General features: G+C 47.1%; 1 protein-coding gene across 1 annotated transcript in view; it reads left to right on the top strand.

The window, feature by feature from the left end:
* Positions 1 to 15,741, top strand: part of Pde10a (phosphodiesterase 10A) — a 199,306-nt gene that overhangs the window by 165,187 nt on the left and 18,378 nt on the right. Inside the window, exons 12-16 of the mRNA XM_052169735.1 lie at positions 422 to 514; positions 3,063 to 3,249; positions 10,990 to 11,132; positions 12,038 to 12,121; positions 14,214 to 14,364. Of these exons, the coding sequence (XP_052025695.1) occupies positions 422 to 514; positions 3,063 to 3,249; positions 10,990 to 11,132; positions 12,038 to 12,121; positions 14,214 to 14,364 (658 nt within the window). The remainder of the gene's footprint in view (positions 1 to 421; positions 515 to 3,062; positions 3,250 to 10,989; positions 11,133 to 12,037; positions 12,122 to 14,213; positions 14,365 to 15,741) is intronic.

Genomic DNA, 15,741 nt, shown 5'->3' with positions numbered 1-15,741 from the left:
TTCAAGGCAGTGAACCCAGCACAGTGTGAGACGTCTACTCCGGAGATGTGCACACTGTAATCGATGAGAGGATTTCGCTGTAGAGGGAGATTGTTATTGGGCAGCGCTAGGCAGTGCTAGGCAGCAGCAGCAAAGTTTTCAGTGTCAGTCTGCGGTCGCACACACAGTCTCAAGTTATTATGCGTTGCATCATAAGACAATGTGTATGTCATAAGACAATGAGCGATCATTTCTGCAGGGTAATGCTCTGCTTCAATTGTGCATATTTTATAGGATTATTTAGGATACATAAATGTAAAAATTAATTTCCTGCTTTAAAAAATGGAGGCTTGATTCAAATGTCTGACGCTAATGAAACGCGTCAGAATTCTTTTATAACGGACCAGCTAATCACCACCACCCTCCCTTTTTGTTTCTGCAGATTTTCCATCGAGAAAGGGATTGCTGGTCAAGTGGCAAGAACGGGGGAAGTCCTGAACATTCCCGATGCCTACGCGGACCCGCGCTTTAACAGGTGAGCAGAGAGCTGTGCTCTTGCTCTTTCTTCTTTGAGGCTCCTCTGGGCTGAAGCCTCTCTGAAGGAGGCTTGGTCACACCGTCCGTCCCAGTCTGTTGTCAGTGGTTGGTGACCTCAGACACTTTCAGGATGACGATCTGAGGCTATTCACGGGGTCAGCCTTCCCTGCTGGGGCTCCACAGGGTGTCAAGTGTCAACTGACAGCTGTGGGCTTCTGGGGCTGGGGCTGTGACATCATGATTTCATCACAGTGTTCCCTGTCTCTGCCTGCCCTACAGGGATAAGGAATTGGGTTTTAGATTGTCACGTCTGGTTTTTAACTAAGACCCTGTCATTTTTCCACTATAGATGTAACTGGGGGGGAGGGGGAGTCCAGCTATTTGATTTCTTTGCACTGTGGTTTCATCTTCTTTTAAATGGTATGAGAACACCTACTTGTAATTGTTTCTTGGGACTACAGATAATTTCCCTAAGAGCACCGGAAGCTTGGCTGCACACAAAGTAGGGACCAAGCCAAGCCACACATACGCTAGAGTGCGGTATCAAGATGGGGCATTAGGAATTTTTCATTTGTGTGAGACTCTGGAGAACTCGAAATCAAAGAATAGGCTTTATGCAGTTCTTTGAAGTTATACGTCACAGGGTAGATAGATGCTGAGGCTGTTACAGCACTATTTCAGATACACAATAACGGCATTTAGATGATACATACAACTTACTTTAAAAACAGTATAATCAGCTGGCAGCATTTCCTATAATTAATGATAGGGTGTCAGATAATATAACACTCATAGAAACAGCTGTATTATATTAATATTTTACCAACAAGTTGAGAATACTAATAAACATACATTTCCCCCCAAACAAGTTTGCTTGTCCTTAGACTGCCTAAATATTGAAATTAATTGTCATCGTTTAAAAATCCTTGTGTAAAATTTGTGAGTCAGACTATTGAGAAGATCAAAACAGCAGCCAAGAGATTGAGGGGGACACCGACGGGCAAAGCACGTTGATGTGTCACTGTCTTAATATCTAGGCTGTACGAGACAGCCCCATAAAGGACAGAGCATGTAGGCTGCTTCACCAAAAGGATGCACTTACAGTCACTCAACAACACATGGAGAATAAACAGGTCACCTTCCAGTGTACACCAGGCAAGCAGCTGAGATCTTAAGATTGGCATCAGGGTGGAAAGGGCAAAGATGGTGGTGTGACCAGGGCCCTGGTGCTTTGCTGGTGGGAGTTGGTGATGAGACAGCCTCTTAGGAAAACAGAGGTACAGTTTTGAAAGTGAGCGATCCACCAGTCTGCATAGACTCCTCCTACGTAGACACTCCAAGGGAAATGAAATCATTTGTCCAAACAAAGTCTCAGCTGCAAGTCCCCCCACCCCACCCCCAACAGCCTTACTTGAAACAGGCAGTAACTAGCTATTAACAAATGATGCCGACCACTAAGTGGAGCACATGCCTTCAGTGGAGACTAACAGCCCAGCAGCAAGGGCCGGATGGTTCACAAACAGCATGAGGAAGCAAGAAAAGCCGGGCCCGGGGGACTGAAGCACGGCCCCCATGTTGGGTCTGAGTTCCCCTGATTCTGGGGAACTCAGTCTTGGTTTTACCAATCATCTCCTCAGGTCAGCAAACCCCTCAGGGAGGAGTTTTGTGGCACAAGCCCAGTGCTCTGCTCTGGTAGAGCATCCACAGATGAAGGCAGTAGTTTCCTGTTGCTACTTTGTTTCCAACCCAATTCCCCAGTAAAAGAAATCTCAACTCAATTAGTAACAAAATAAGCAAGAAGCCTAGATTGGGCGGATCTCCCACTACACTACTCTATTCCCATCTATATTACCCCATATAACTTGTGGTTTCTTCAGGCCATGAGCTCTCTCTGCAGCCTCTCCATCGATCCCCCATAGCTCCTCTTCTTCCCACTGATCCCCTGTGGCTCCTCCCCTCCACTCTCCGCTCCTCCCCCTTCCTCTTGCCCAATCATTGGCTCAAGCCTTTATTTGAAAAGTTAAGGTAGGGAGAAGGTTCACAAGGCAACTCCTCTTCTGCAGCCCCTCTGAGGAGTGGAATTAGCATCAAAATATAAGTCCAGGGCTCTCCACAACAATGCCCTGCTGGGGTGATAATTGTGGTTGCCAATGCCTGCGCTAGATGTTAATGTAAATATTCTCACTTAAAATGCTTTAGCAAGTTACTGGTCTCATAAATCTGATCAAGTTCAACAGGAGATACTGTCTACCAAACTTAGTGAATTTTCCCCCAGATCACCTACCATGACCAGAAGCCTTCAGTAGAGAAAACCATTGTAAACTCGATCAAACAAGCCTGACTATTTGGGAGTTATTTTAATAAAACACTTTCATTTTTTACACCATCTCAAATCTCCAGTGCCACTCTAGCCATTGATAACACACACACACACACACACACACACACACACACACACAGCAGTGTCGGGATCGTTGGATGTGTTGTTTGCCTCTGCCCACTGTCCTTCCCACTGGGTGACAGGGCTGTCCCTTCCACTCCCACAGGGAGGTGGATCTGTACACGGGCTACACCACGAGGAACATTCTGTGCATGCCCATTGTGAGCCGTGGCAGCGTGATCGGCGTGGTGCAAATGGTAAACAAGATCAGCGGCAGTGCCTTCTCCAAGACGGACGAGAACAACTTCAAGATGTTCGCCGTCTTCTGCGCACTGGCCTTGCACTGTGCTAACGTAAGTGTACCTCTGGACTCAAGCGACTCTTTTCTTGTTTTGTTTTGTTTCGTTTCTATTTCCTCTGTGAACTAGGCACCGGGAGTCCTGCTTGCGCCTGCTTTTTTGGAAGTAGCTTATGGGGCCTGTGAAGAAAACGAACTCCTGAGAGTCTGAGTGTAGGTCAAGGTGTGAGTTTGTTCCAGAGGAACTGTTCGTGTGAAATGGCAGCCCTTGGGGTTGCATCTCGTGTCTTCTGGAAGAGGGGACTTATTGTCTGGTGTTTGTCATAGGCAGAACATTAGGGAGTCTCTGCAGGGTGCAGATGACGGCTCACATCTCCCCAGTGGCTGAGAATGTTCTGCCTGTGAGGAAAATGTGTGTGTGTTCCATTTACTGCCTGTGTGTGAACATCGTGAATTGTGCCATCTAGTCCTCTTGGGCCACTTTGTCCTGTGCCCAAGGAATAAAACAAGGCCCCGTTTATAGCTAAAATTTAGCCTCTATTTTCTAGGTTGCTCTATTTTAGATGGGTTGAACATGTAGGGATTCCATAAACTAATAATCCTGCAGTGGTGCTGTGGTTCTGCAGTTAAGGAAATTTGTAGGACTCTGAGCAAAGGACCACACCCTACACTCATGGGAGTTGCCAAGATGCCATTATAGTAATTTAGATTATTTGGAGGGAATGGGAGCTTCTTCCCACGTCACCCATCCATGCTGATCTCCCAAAGCAGCAGGTCCTGTGTGCCACCACAGCCCAGGATGGTTCACACACACTCCTCCCCAGGACAGGGCCACTTTGCCTCCAAGGGGCGTGAGGGAAATATATCAGAGTAGCTGCACGTTCGCTGTGAGATTCATCTTGATTTTTATTGCTGAAGTGTTTCTCCTTGCAAAATGCTTATATAAAACAATCACGCCGCGTTAGACATTCTCTTCACCTCTGAAGGTGCAAGAGAAGATCTGAAATCACATCTCTTCAACCCCCTTGGTCACCTAGGCTTGGACCGTGGTGAGGACCATGTCAAAAGCCAGGTCTAGATCAGAAGGAAGGGCGCTTGCGGGTGCCCCTCAGAGCGCCCTCATGAACCAAATGGAGAGGATCTATATAGCTTGCAAAGAAGATGGCAGCAGAGCCCCTTGCCTGTGCCCCTCGGAGCCTGGCTCTATGCAGCTGTAGAAGGGAAGGCTCACGGCCTGAGTGTGGGCATTCCTCTCTAGCTCTCCTGGTACCCTCTAAGCAAGACCGCCTTGCTGTGTTGAGCGTGTTGGCAGTAGGAAAGGCACTTGCTGTATGTCTGCCCTCAAGCAGGTAACTGGACAAGGCCAGCTGCCTCCCTCCCTTGAAAGTTTCATTTCTTCCCAGAGAATGTTAAACGTTTACTGAGATCATAGGTTTGAGAAAGCTCTCTATGGACAAAATGACCTCCACTCGTTGGCTGTCACTAAGTCAAGACACGTGTGATCCTGGGGACTCAGAATGATTTTGCCCTTGAACAAAGAGGCCTTAGGCCCACAGCTGCCTCTAAACTGGCTGTGCTGTCATCAGGCTCTGTGGTCCTGTTGGTTTACAGTGTCTGTACCCAGGAAGAAGCAGGACACGAGCACCAGAATAACACTCAGAATGCCCTTATTTTATTTAGGTTACCTTTGGACATATCAGATGGCATCCCACTGATGGAATTAAAGGGCATGTCTGGCCGGCGGCACCTACGCTTCATTTATCAAGTTAACTGATAACTAAAAGTACTTTTAATGGAGAACGGCCATTTAGAAATGCTAGAAGTCTTTAGCCTCTGCCTCTGAGCCTGGGATTCCTCAGCAGGCACGTGTCCGTGCCAGCTTCCCTGCGGATTGGCATTAGGACCGCAGGCGATAATGTCTGGGTTCGTAGTCTTTAGCAGATGCAGTCTGCCCCCTTGGCTTTGGACTCCAGTCAGCTCTGGTGCAGCCTTTTATCACTGCCGCCAGTTTATTGTTTAACAGACAGCTGAACGGTTTGCACAAGCTGAACTACCTTTCATCAAGATGGACGCTGGGTTCCAGGATTTCCTGGGGGGTGCGGGGGAGAAAAAAAGAAGACAAAGATGGCAGAGGGGCCCTTGAAACCCATTCAAAGACAAGCTATGTGCTCCCAAGAGAGAAATCACCAATTCCCACTTTATTTATGCTTTGGCTGGGTGGAGAGTTTGGAGAAAATCCTTCCGTGGTGCCCTGTGCAGTTTGAGCAGGGGAGGAACACATTCTGGTGCTGCATTCAGGGCGTGCTGGGGCCTGTCTTCAAGGAGGAAATTTCAGATTTTCAGGCTGGGGGGCAAAGAACAGGAAAATATCCCATTCTATTGATATGCTGTGGCCATGCCCGCAGCATGGAGTAGACTGGCTGGGAGCTGTAGGAGGGAACGCTGGGTTCTGTGGTTTGGAGAGGAGGGCAGTGTCTTTTGATCTCTGTGTTTCCAGGGCACCCCTGGCGTTGTCTGCTCTCTTGTATTTCTTACTTATTTTCCCATTCATTTGCCGATTCCGGTTTGCCCTGGATAATTACCCATGGGAGTTCTACACCCAGGACTGCTTCATCCCTCTTGCAAATACTGCGGACTCTTAACTGTTTGAGTCCCACTTGAAATTCCTGTGTATGTGAGTAGCGTACGCTTCAGACCTACAGTCTCCTATTGTGGAGTCTTGGTCTCTACACCCTGACTGCTGGAAGACAGTTCTGCATCTCCAGCTCCCTAGAGCGCCTCTCCTTTCCTACCTCTCTTGCTTGTTCGCTTAGGGGTTAGCCACCTCTGCTGGTGTGGCGTTTCCTCTGGCTTGCTATAAGCAAACATTTTTATTCTGTACAGTGTGTGTTTGGTCTGAAGATTTGTGTAGAGTATCCATTTGGTGTTCGTAATGACATCAGTTGGGGCTATTGAAAAATAACACACTGAAAGTATGTATCTTAAAATTTTTTTCCTGTTGTTTGAAATGCATATTAAATCAGTGGTAGAGAAAACGTTCACCTTTCATTAGCAGGTGTGGCTCAGATCTGAGATCTCCAGAAAGTTAACCTAACTGTAATGTCATGGGGCCAATGCCTAGCAGTGGTGGGTTTCCTGATTTCTGTTGTGTATTTGCCACTCCTGGCAATCTCAGGCTCCTCGCAGGAGTGTGAGACTTGGAGAGGCACAGTGATCCGTGCATGGTAGTTCAGGGCACCGTCGTTACCCAGGTCAGACATTCCTTGTTCCTCACCAGCGGAAGACAGCAGTCAGGGTGAATGGCGTGCCAAGCTGATAGTCACCTGAGACCAATACAAAATGTTAAAAGACCCAAACTGTCACCAGCCAGTGGGACCAGCTGTTTATGTCCCCTTACAATTGGTCACTACCATGTCCTCAGTTCAGAGATGGGGACCTGGGTAAAGAGAATTAAGGGACCCACCTACATGCCTGAAGTTTGTTATTGGCAAAGAGATCCAACTCAGGGAGGTGACTAGAGTCCACAGAGTTGAGAATTGTTCCACTCTGAAGTGGCTCCGCGTCTACTGAGAACATTAAAGACAATCGCCCCATCTGCGAGTGCCACAGGACTGTCATGGGGATTTGGTATACAGACTGGCACTTTAAAACAATCCCCAACCAAGTATTTTATCTGCCAAGAATCTGGGTTCTATTTTATAAAGTATAAAAGGTATACTTTTATTTTGCAGTAGAGGGAGGCCACCCCTCACGTTCCCAGGGTGTCTTCACGCTGAGATTCTGAGCTCCTGTACCGTTTCCATGTCCCAAGACCGATAGGTCATCTAAGCATACTTCAGTGCCACACCAACAGCAGCCACTTCCCCTAAAAGTCCCTCCTGCTAACACAGAGTCCAAGATTAACTCCCAGTTATTGTATGTGGATAACTGATAAAGAGCTTGCGACATAATTTTCTGTCCTCCTTAGTCTGCAGTGAGATCCTAGTCGGTGTGATTTTCTAATGTTCATATCGAAGGTTACTAGCCAAATGAGAAATGTCAAACATGCTCCAAACTCATTTATTTTTTTGCACGAAATTAAGCTAATTTATGTAGTAATTGATTTTAGAGTAAACACAATATTAAATGATGAAAAACCCCATGAATAAAAACTTAAACAGAATGATATGCTTTAATATATTTGCATTATCATTTTATAAATGAAAAAGATGAGAAAAACCTTCAACCGGACCGTTAGCTACCATCTTGTTAAAGACAGCGAGTGACAGAAATAGGACTTTGGGGATTCTTGTCGTATGGAAAGGACCAACATTGTCCATAACTACTGCATTGTGACCTTTAGACCGAGTGCAGCTACGTTTGCTCCCACCTTTGCCATGGCATCAGGCTGGGCTGCAGGGCATGCTGAACTGCACGGAGTATTGAGAATCCCAGGGACAGTTGGCCTTCTTGCCAGAGCCTGTGGGGTCATCTCTAGGGCAGAAAGCCAGGAGGAGGCCACGGAGGTTTGGGAGGATAAAAAGGAAGTGTCTACTTGAGTTTTCAGGTGAACGACTGGACAGAGCGCCTCACTGTGCTCTTGAGTTATGGAAGAGCTTTAATAAGGCTCACGCATCACGCAGCCCTGTCCTGTCCAGGGTGGCAAATGTCCCGTGACAGGTAGCCTTCTGCATCCAGGAAGAGGCAGCATCTGTGTGCAGCATTCAGTGTGTGCAAACTCCTCTTCAGGCCGTCAGGGAGGCAGCTTTCACGCGTGTCGCCATCTCCGCCGCCGCCTGTGGGTTTGTGGTTCGTGGACAGCACCTAGATCATTTGTTGACTTTTTATAGTGTTTACACATTTCCTTCCACAGAAAGACACGTTTCAAATCTGCTGCCCTCTCTAATGACAAAGGAGTCAATATCTTGACATTTAGAAGGTAATATTTAAAGGAACATTTCAGAAGTTTCTGGTGCTACTGACAATGAATGAGAAAATAAGTAAAAGAAAGCCACACTCACCCATGGGCAGAACACTTTGAAGCAGACATCTGATGGGCCCGGCTTTGTGTGCAGTTGCCGCTCTCTTGCGGTCTTGTCTTGTTCTGTATGTTTGGTTTTGACTGCAATGTGGCCTGGGTAGCTTCCTTCTTGGCCCTGTCTGCTTACTGTTCCATGAGTACATCCGTGGACACATAGCTGGACAGAAATCCTATTCTCTAGATTTGAGATTTTTTTTGGGGGGGTGGATTTTACTGAAAGTATTTTCTGTGCCTTTGGCATGGCGTTCTTCTTCACCCATGTCTATGATCTGCAGGTTTGATCTTTCCACAGTGTCCCGAGTGTCTTCCAGGCCCTGTTTCCTGCTCTACTTACCTTTTTCCATGACTGAATGATCTCACCCCTGCCCCTTGTCTCCAGGACTCACAGCCTGTGCTGCACATAAGCCATGCTGGTCAGCGAGGCTTCCAGTGAGCTTCTTCCATTTGCCTTTTTGAATGTTTCGTTTCCAGCCTCACCTCACTCCTGTATTTTGCAGTCTCTCTCTCTCTCTCTCTCTCTCTCTCTCTCTCTCTCTCTCTCTCCCTTCCTTCTAATTTTGCATCCAATTGACTTACTTATTCAGTCATTTGTTTGTATGCTCCTAGAATTCATCTGGGGACTCACTCCTGTCCCTCTTTAGATGTATCTAGACAATTATGTTCTTATTGATTCTCTGAATATACAGTTGTTCTTCTGGGTTCCTTGTAATTTATTCTAGGTGGCTCTCACTGGGGGCATTACAACGGGGTTGGTAGTGATGGGGGCAGACATACTGCCTTGGTGCTTCCTGTTATATTCTGCATTGAGATTTGTGTATCTAGAGTTGGTCAGTTGCACCTTTGGCATGAGTCGCTGGCCCATTTGAATGGACATTTGGGTCTAAGTTTGGTATTGCTATACATTAGTTGGCTTAGGATCTATTAGGTTATACTCAGTCATGGACCAGTCAGAGCTGGTTTGCTGTTGGAAGAGCTTGGGTGACCCTAACCAGGCTAGCTGTCTTAGGCACAGGAAGGTCACAGGTTACTTGGACAGGTGCCTCGGCTGCCCAACTTCCCTCAGTTCATAGCTGGAGCCCAAGGGTGGCTAAGGACCCGGAGTTGTGGGTATGTGGCCTCAGGCAGGTGCTGCTGAGGCCAGTCTGAGCCTGGGGAGAGGATCTTGGGGTCCTGTGTCTATAATCTAACATGGGTGCTGTGTGGGTGGTTCTAGCGGGAGCTGGGGATAGGAGGGAGTCTAGCCTGGGTCAGGTATCTATGTCTTCACATAGACGCTACTCTCCGTGGTAGCCCGGGGGATGGGAAGACGCTGCTTTATGTAGACATACCATAGAAAATGGCAGAAGTACATTTAGACTATTTCAGAAATTGTTGATGAATCTATATCCTAAGCACGAGCCAAAAGTAATCAAATGAATTTTTTTTATAAAACTCTTCAGCAGTATTTACACAACAACATAATCCAAACTATGCTCATGTAATAGTTGCATACAAAAGAGCGGTGATTCAAATTCTGTCTGCCCCCCTGTAGGTAAACCATTGTGTTTCTATGTTCTTTGTGTGTTATAACAGCCTGTTGTGAGCCACAGCTACATCGCCCCACGTGAGGTCACAACCTACAGTTTGCAAAGCTGTGTCTAGTGGAGATTGCTAAGAACGGTGGCGAATAGTTTCAAATGATGACATAAAGGACATCTTAATTCTTGATGTATCTTATCTTCGTTCATATTATTACCCAGAGCTTGTATATATCAATGTACAAGTAATCTTGTATGTAGAAAGCAAGCTTCCCTATATTGGTGTTACAGCAACATGTGAACTATTGAAGAAACTATTAATGACTCACATTAATACTTGTGAAGGGCTCATTTTTCTCTATAATTTCTCTTCAAATTAATCTCATATTACTAATTCATACATGTAAACATTGGTCTTGTCTCTGGCTCCATCACATTTTAAATTTTATCTCTCTCTCATATGTATGTATGTATATATATATGTGTGTGTGTGTATTATACATATTTATTATTTATATTTTATATTATATATTTATTATTTATATTATTTATAAAACCATTTGTATGTGTACAAGTACACATGGTCTTACTAGTTCAGTAGGGCAGTAAAATATGTCCATTTATTTTCGAGAAGCTCGCCTCCCAGCTCCTCCCTCAGATGAGGTGTTGCCTGAGGCACCCACCACTGCCTGCATGCTAAGCCCATGCTTAGTGGTCCATTAGTGTAGCCATCCATTCATGTGTCTGCTCCATGGGCACAATATTATCACCATACAAATCCGTTACACATTCGGATTTGTTGCTTTAATGCTGGCAAAACCCCAAACCCACTTAAGTATATAACAGAAAAATACAAATAAATCAGGGAAAGAAGCAAACTCCTTCCAAGGATGTTAGTTTGGTATTCTGGGTGACGCGTAGTTAGTGAAGTGCCTGTTTTAACAGATACAGAAGTGCGGAACACCTAATTTAAAATTGTTAAGTCGTTCATTTACCAATAATACATACACATTTTGTTTTTAGTGCTTGTATTACTGACATAAAGATATCCTATAAGGCATTATAGAAAAGACAGTGATTTTTGTTGTCCCTGAGGTAGTGTGTGGTAAGACACTTGTTAAGGAAGACGTAAGTCGTTTGAGTGCTGTCCCTCTGAGGTGTCTGCGCAGCTCCGTCTAGACCATGAGCACTATCGAGTCTCACCCATCTCAGCCATAGCTCCGTCTGAACTCCCAACATTCGTTCCCATGCCTTGCAGATGTACCACAGGATCCGCCACTCAGAGTGCATCTACAGGGTTACCATGGAGAAGCTGTCTTACCACAGCATCTGCACCTCCGAGGAGTGGCAAGGCCTCATGCGCTTCAACCTGCCGGCGCGCATCTGCCGGGACATTGAACTGTAAGCCTCTCACGTTGTTTTTCTCTCGAAAGGAAAGCAAAACAGATTGCTGGGGCGGGGGGCGGGCTCAGTCACCGTGGACCGTCACAGGTCGTTTCATGTGTCACTCCCTCTGGTATCCTCAAATAAGAACATCTGAGACTGAAACCCAGTGAGGTGGACCAAGCCTGCGTTGGCCGAGCTCGGAGGCTGAGGTAGTAGGATCTGGAGTTAAAGGCCTGCCAGGGTGTATAGAGAGTCCCTGTCTTAAACAACCACACCAACAAAGTCTGAACTAAATTCGAAAACAGGAACCTAAATATTATCCTTTTCTATTGTTCCAACCCATATTCAAAATGGCGTTTAATGTCACATACGGATCTAAATTTCCAAGTTATATTTTAAAAAAATTTAGTAATAACGTGTTCCTTTTTTTTCTACTCCCATTCTCAGTGCTTGGACCACATGGTTAAGAGAGGCCAGGCCTGTGGTAACTGTGTGCCTACGGCAGTCACCCTATTCCCACACTGGCATTTGCCTTACCATTGAAAATCCGCTCCACCACCATGACATTCATTCTGGTTGGGGGTCAGTAGTTAACATTATTAAATGAGAACACAGTTACTAGCAAGGTAACTTTAGGTATTCCTCTTACTGAGTTCCTGTTTCAGCTCAGTCGCAAGGCTGCAGCCTCTAAGGTCCCCCTGGACCATGGCCTACATATGCGTTGGGGACACCGATGACAGCCTTTCAAGTAGATCCCTCAGGAACCCTTCCACTCAGTCAGGTGTTGCAGGGAAGGCAGGGGCGGGGCCAGACCACCCAGTGTCTTCTCACCCTCTCTGTTGGATGGAGAAGAGGTTAGAACCCACTGCTGCACCCATCCCGATTGCACCCAATGATCCACTGCTCTCCTCTGATTTCAGATTCCACTTTGACATTGGTCCTTTCGAGAGCATGTGGCCTGGGATCTTTGTCTACATGATCCATCGATCTTGTGGGACATCCTGGTATGGACATGTGGGGTTCCTTCTGAACGGGGGATGTGGGGAGGGAGGATCTCCTGTGCCTACTTTCACCTAACTAGGGTGGTTGTATAACTGCAGTAAAATATGAAAGTTTAAATAAACAGTTAAATAAAACTGAGTGCATTGGACAAACAGGCAGCTTTCCCGAATGTTCCGGACACTGCTGTTTTTCTGGCCACTTTGGTGTAGCCACAGCAGCCTTGAGCCTAGGTTTTGTCCTGGCTATGGGTAATCTAAATGTAACCGAAATGCTAGCAGTGTTGTCTGGGCTGTGCAGCGGAGGAGGCAGTATCCGTGCTTAAAGCAGGGCGTTTGGACAGTGCACGTGCTGGAGCAGCCACACAGAAAGGAGAAATCTTTTAGGGAGTATGACAGCAACCACAGGCTGTCGCCCTCAGCATCTGCATCTGGCTCTGTGACTTTGTGTGATGGTTTCTGTCTCACTCACACAAGTTGAAAATGCAAGGATGCATTTGCCCACTTTCCAAATGCTAATGTTTTGTGCTAACCCACATCCTCCTGTCTCAGTGCCTGTAGAGCCTTTTAGTTTTTCTGGAATGACACTGTCCATCTTCTTAAGACTTTTTGTCTTCTCTGCTTTTATCAGTAGCACATGTAGGACCAGCAGCTCTGGTTGTTTAATAGACAGTTGAGGGTTTCGCCGGAAGTCATAAGAGGCCAGACTTTGTATTTCCAGGACATTGAACATTTTGTTCTTTTTTTAAAAATTTATTTATTTACATGAGGACACTGTAGCTGTCTTCAGACACACCAGACAAGGGTCTCCGATCCCATTATAGATGAAAGTTTTTAATTCGGTAAACACAAGCTGTGTATGTTCAAAGTTTTATGAGCTCTCAGTCTTTTAATCTGCCTTAAATATATTTTGAGAGAGGGTCAAGGAGAAATATAATAACCCAGTGTCAGGTACAGTAGTACTGGTGTCCTCCTCCTTCATGTACAGTATGAAGATGTGGGTGTGGCTGTTGCAGCATGCAACACGAGTGTCCCCTAGCCCTTGGATTCCCTCTCAGAGCATAGCCAGATGCAGAGACAGTTGTTATCGTCTGTGCTCAGCATTTGCAGAGCTGGACAGGCCTCTTAGAAGTTCTTAGCTGAGAACGCCCTTGGCCAGCAGGATGCCACACGTGACTTTCTGAGCCCTCTGGGGCATAGGAAATGCTTGTAAATGCAAGAAACTCCTGCAGGGTAACTGCATGCTGACTGGCAGAATGGAGGCATCAGAGTTGGACTTGCTTTTCTTGCTGCTTTCTGGCTATAGAAGGAGCAGGGAGTAGGAACAACTGCAGAGCTCATGGTTGGCCAGGAGGGAACCCACAGATGTGTGAGGGAGCACACAGGTGTGTGAGGGAGCCCACAGGTGTGTGAGGGAACACACAGGTGTGTGAGGGAGCCTACAGGTGTGTGAGGGAGCACACAGGTGTGTGAGGGAGCCCACAGGTGTGTGAGGGAGCCCACAGCTGTGTGAAGGAGCCCACAGGTGTGTGAGGGAGCCTATAGGTGTGTGAGGGAACACACAGGTGTGTGAGGGAGCCCACAGGTGTGTGAGGGAGCACACAGGTGTGTGAGGGAGCCCACAGGTGTGTGAGGGAGCACACAGGTGTGTGAGGGAGCACACAGGTGTGTGAGGGAGCCCACAGGTGTGTGAGGGAGCCCACAGGTGTGTGAGGGAGCACACAGGTGTGTGAGGGAGCCCGCAGGTGTGTTAGGGAGCCCACGGGTGTGTGAGGAGCACACAGGTGTGTGAGGAGCACACAGGTGTGTGAGGAGCACATAGGTGTGTGAGGGAGCCCGCAGGTGTGTGAGGAGCACATAGGTGTGTGAGGGCATCCACAGGTGTGTGAGGGAGCCCGCAGGTGTGTGAGGGCATCCACAGGTGTGTGAGGGAACCCACAGGTGTGTGAGGGCATCCACAGGTGTGTGAGGGAGCCCGCAGGTGTGTGAGGGAGCACACAGGTGTGTGAGGGAACAGACAGTGAATTCCTCAGCTAGATGCTCTCCTGAAGTGCATGCTGCTATGCTGGCCTTGTCATACAGTCTCTTCTCCACACAGTTTTGAACTTGAAAAATTGTGCCGCTTTATCATGTCTGTGAAGAAGAACTATCGGCGGGTTCCTTACCACAACTGGAAGCATGCAGTCACGGTGGCACACTGCATGTACGCCATACTTCAGAACAACAATGGCCTCTTCACAGACCTCGAGGTAGGTTGTGCATACCTTCCTACAAACCAGCCTCAGTGCGTGGAGGCGTGGGGGTGTGTAATAAGGCCATTATCACATGGGGGTATACATCCTTGTATGCACATGCTGGTTGGTGTGTCTATGTGGAGACAGTGTCCTGGGAAGGACACTGGATGCCCTGCCTTATTACTTTCTGATTTATTCCTTTGAAGCATACCTCTCACTGGAGCTAGGCGGGTGGCCAGGAAGCCCTATAGATCTTCCTGTCTCTGTCTCCTACAGTGCTGGAGTTAAACTGCGCATGGCTACGCTCAGCTTGTGTGGGTGCTGGCCTCTGGAGTCAGGCCCAGGGACTTGCCCAGTAAGAACTCTCACCTGCCTAGCCACCCTAACAGCCCCACTTTTTTTTTTTTTTTAAGCTGTGTCTGAGGTGGTAAAAAAAGTTTTTCCACTTCTGGAATCCACCTTCCATGATTTCTGTTCCAACTATGAATTTGGCCTGTCAGGGTGACAAGGACAGGCAGGAGAAGGAGCAGACTATATAATAGTCTTATTGTTTTTGTTTTTGTTTTTTTCTGATTTGTTTTCTAAAATAATCTTTGGTTGTGGCAGAATCTAGTTAGATTATTTACTATTTCCTTGGAAAGATTCAAGTGAAATATGCACCTTTTGTTCACATGAATAATTTTCTCTCCTGTTCTGCTTGGGGAGCCTTGCAACATTTTCCTTTTCCTGTGTGACTCCTTTTTCAGTTCACAACTCTCCACAGCTCTTTCCTCGGCTTGTTTTGGGGAACCTTTCTGTTAACTCTCTCTCCTCGGTCTCCTTAAAGTTGGAGTCCCGATAGCTCAGGGTTTTGCCTTCCTCCCTTCTCAGAGCCTGGGTGAACTCCGCCATTTCTCTTCTTCACTCAGGGCTAGTTTGAGATGCCATCAGGTGCTTACTCAGTTTCCACCTTGCCCGCCACTTAAGAGTTTCACAGCCCTTGCCCTGGACCCCGCCCGTCCACTCCCTTGAGCTGCCTGTAGGACTTCCCACAGCTGCTGCTGGTGTCTCCGCTTGGCCTTTCTCCCCTTGCTCTCCACAAACGGTCAGGAGAGCCCACTGGCGGGGCCTGGATCCAGACTGTGCTCCTGCCTCTTACGTTTCCCTCACTATCCAGCCCTCCATTGCCTTTCCTCAATGTTTGCAAACCTTCTCAGTTGTGTCTCCCACCACAGTGAATTCCTTATACGTCAACAGTTTCCTAAAACTTCCAGTCAGCAGCAGACACTGTGGTCTTGGAGTCCCTTCACGCCATCCCTTGTCATTTAGAATATGAGGTCTGCCTGAGGACCCTGGGTCCTGCTCTAGGTCTCCAGCACACAGATGGCCTAGCTCATCTGCGGTTCTTCTAAC

This window comes from Apodemus sylvaticus, chromosome 23 (genome assembly GCF_947179515.1).
Source record: "Apodemus sylvaticus chromosome 23, mApoSyl1.1, whole genome shotgun sequence".
Classification (NCBI taxonomy): Eukaryota; Metazoa; Chordata; class Mammalia; order Rodentia; family Muridae; genus Apodemus; species Apodemus sylvaticus.
The sequence above is the reverse complement of the archived record's forward strand: the minus strand, read 5'-3'. Positions and strand labels throughout refer to the sequence as shown.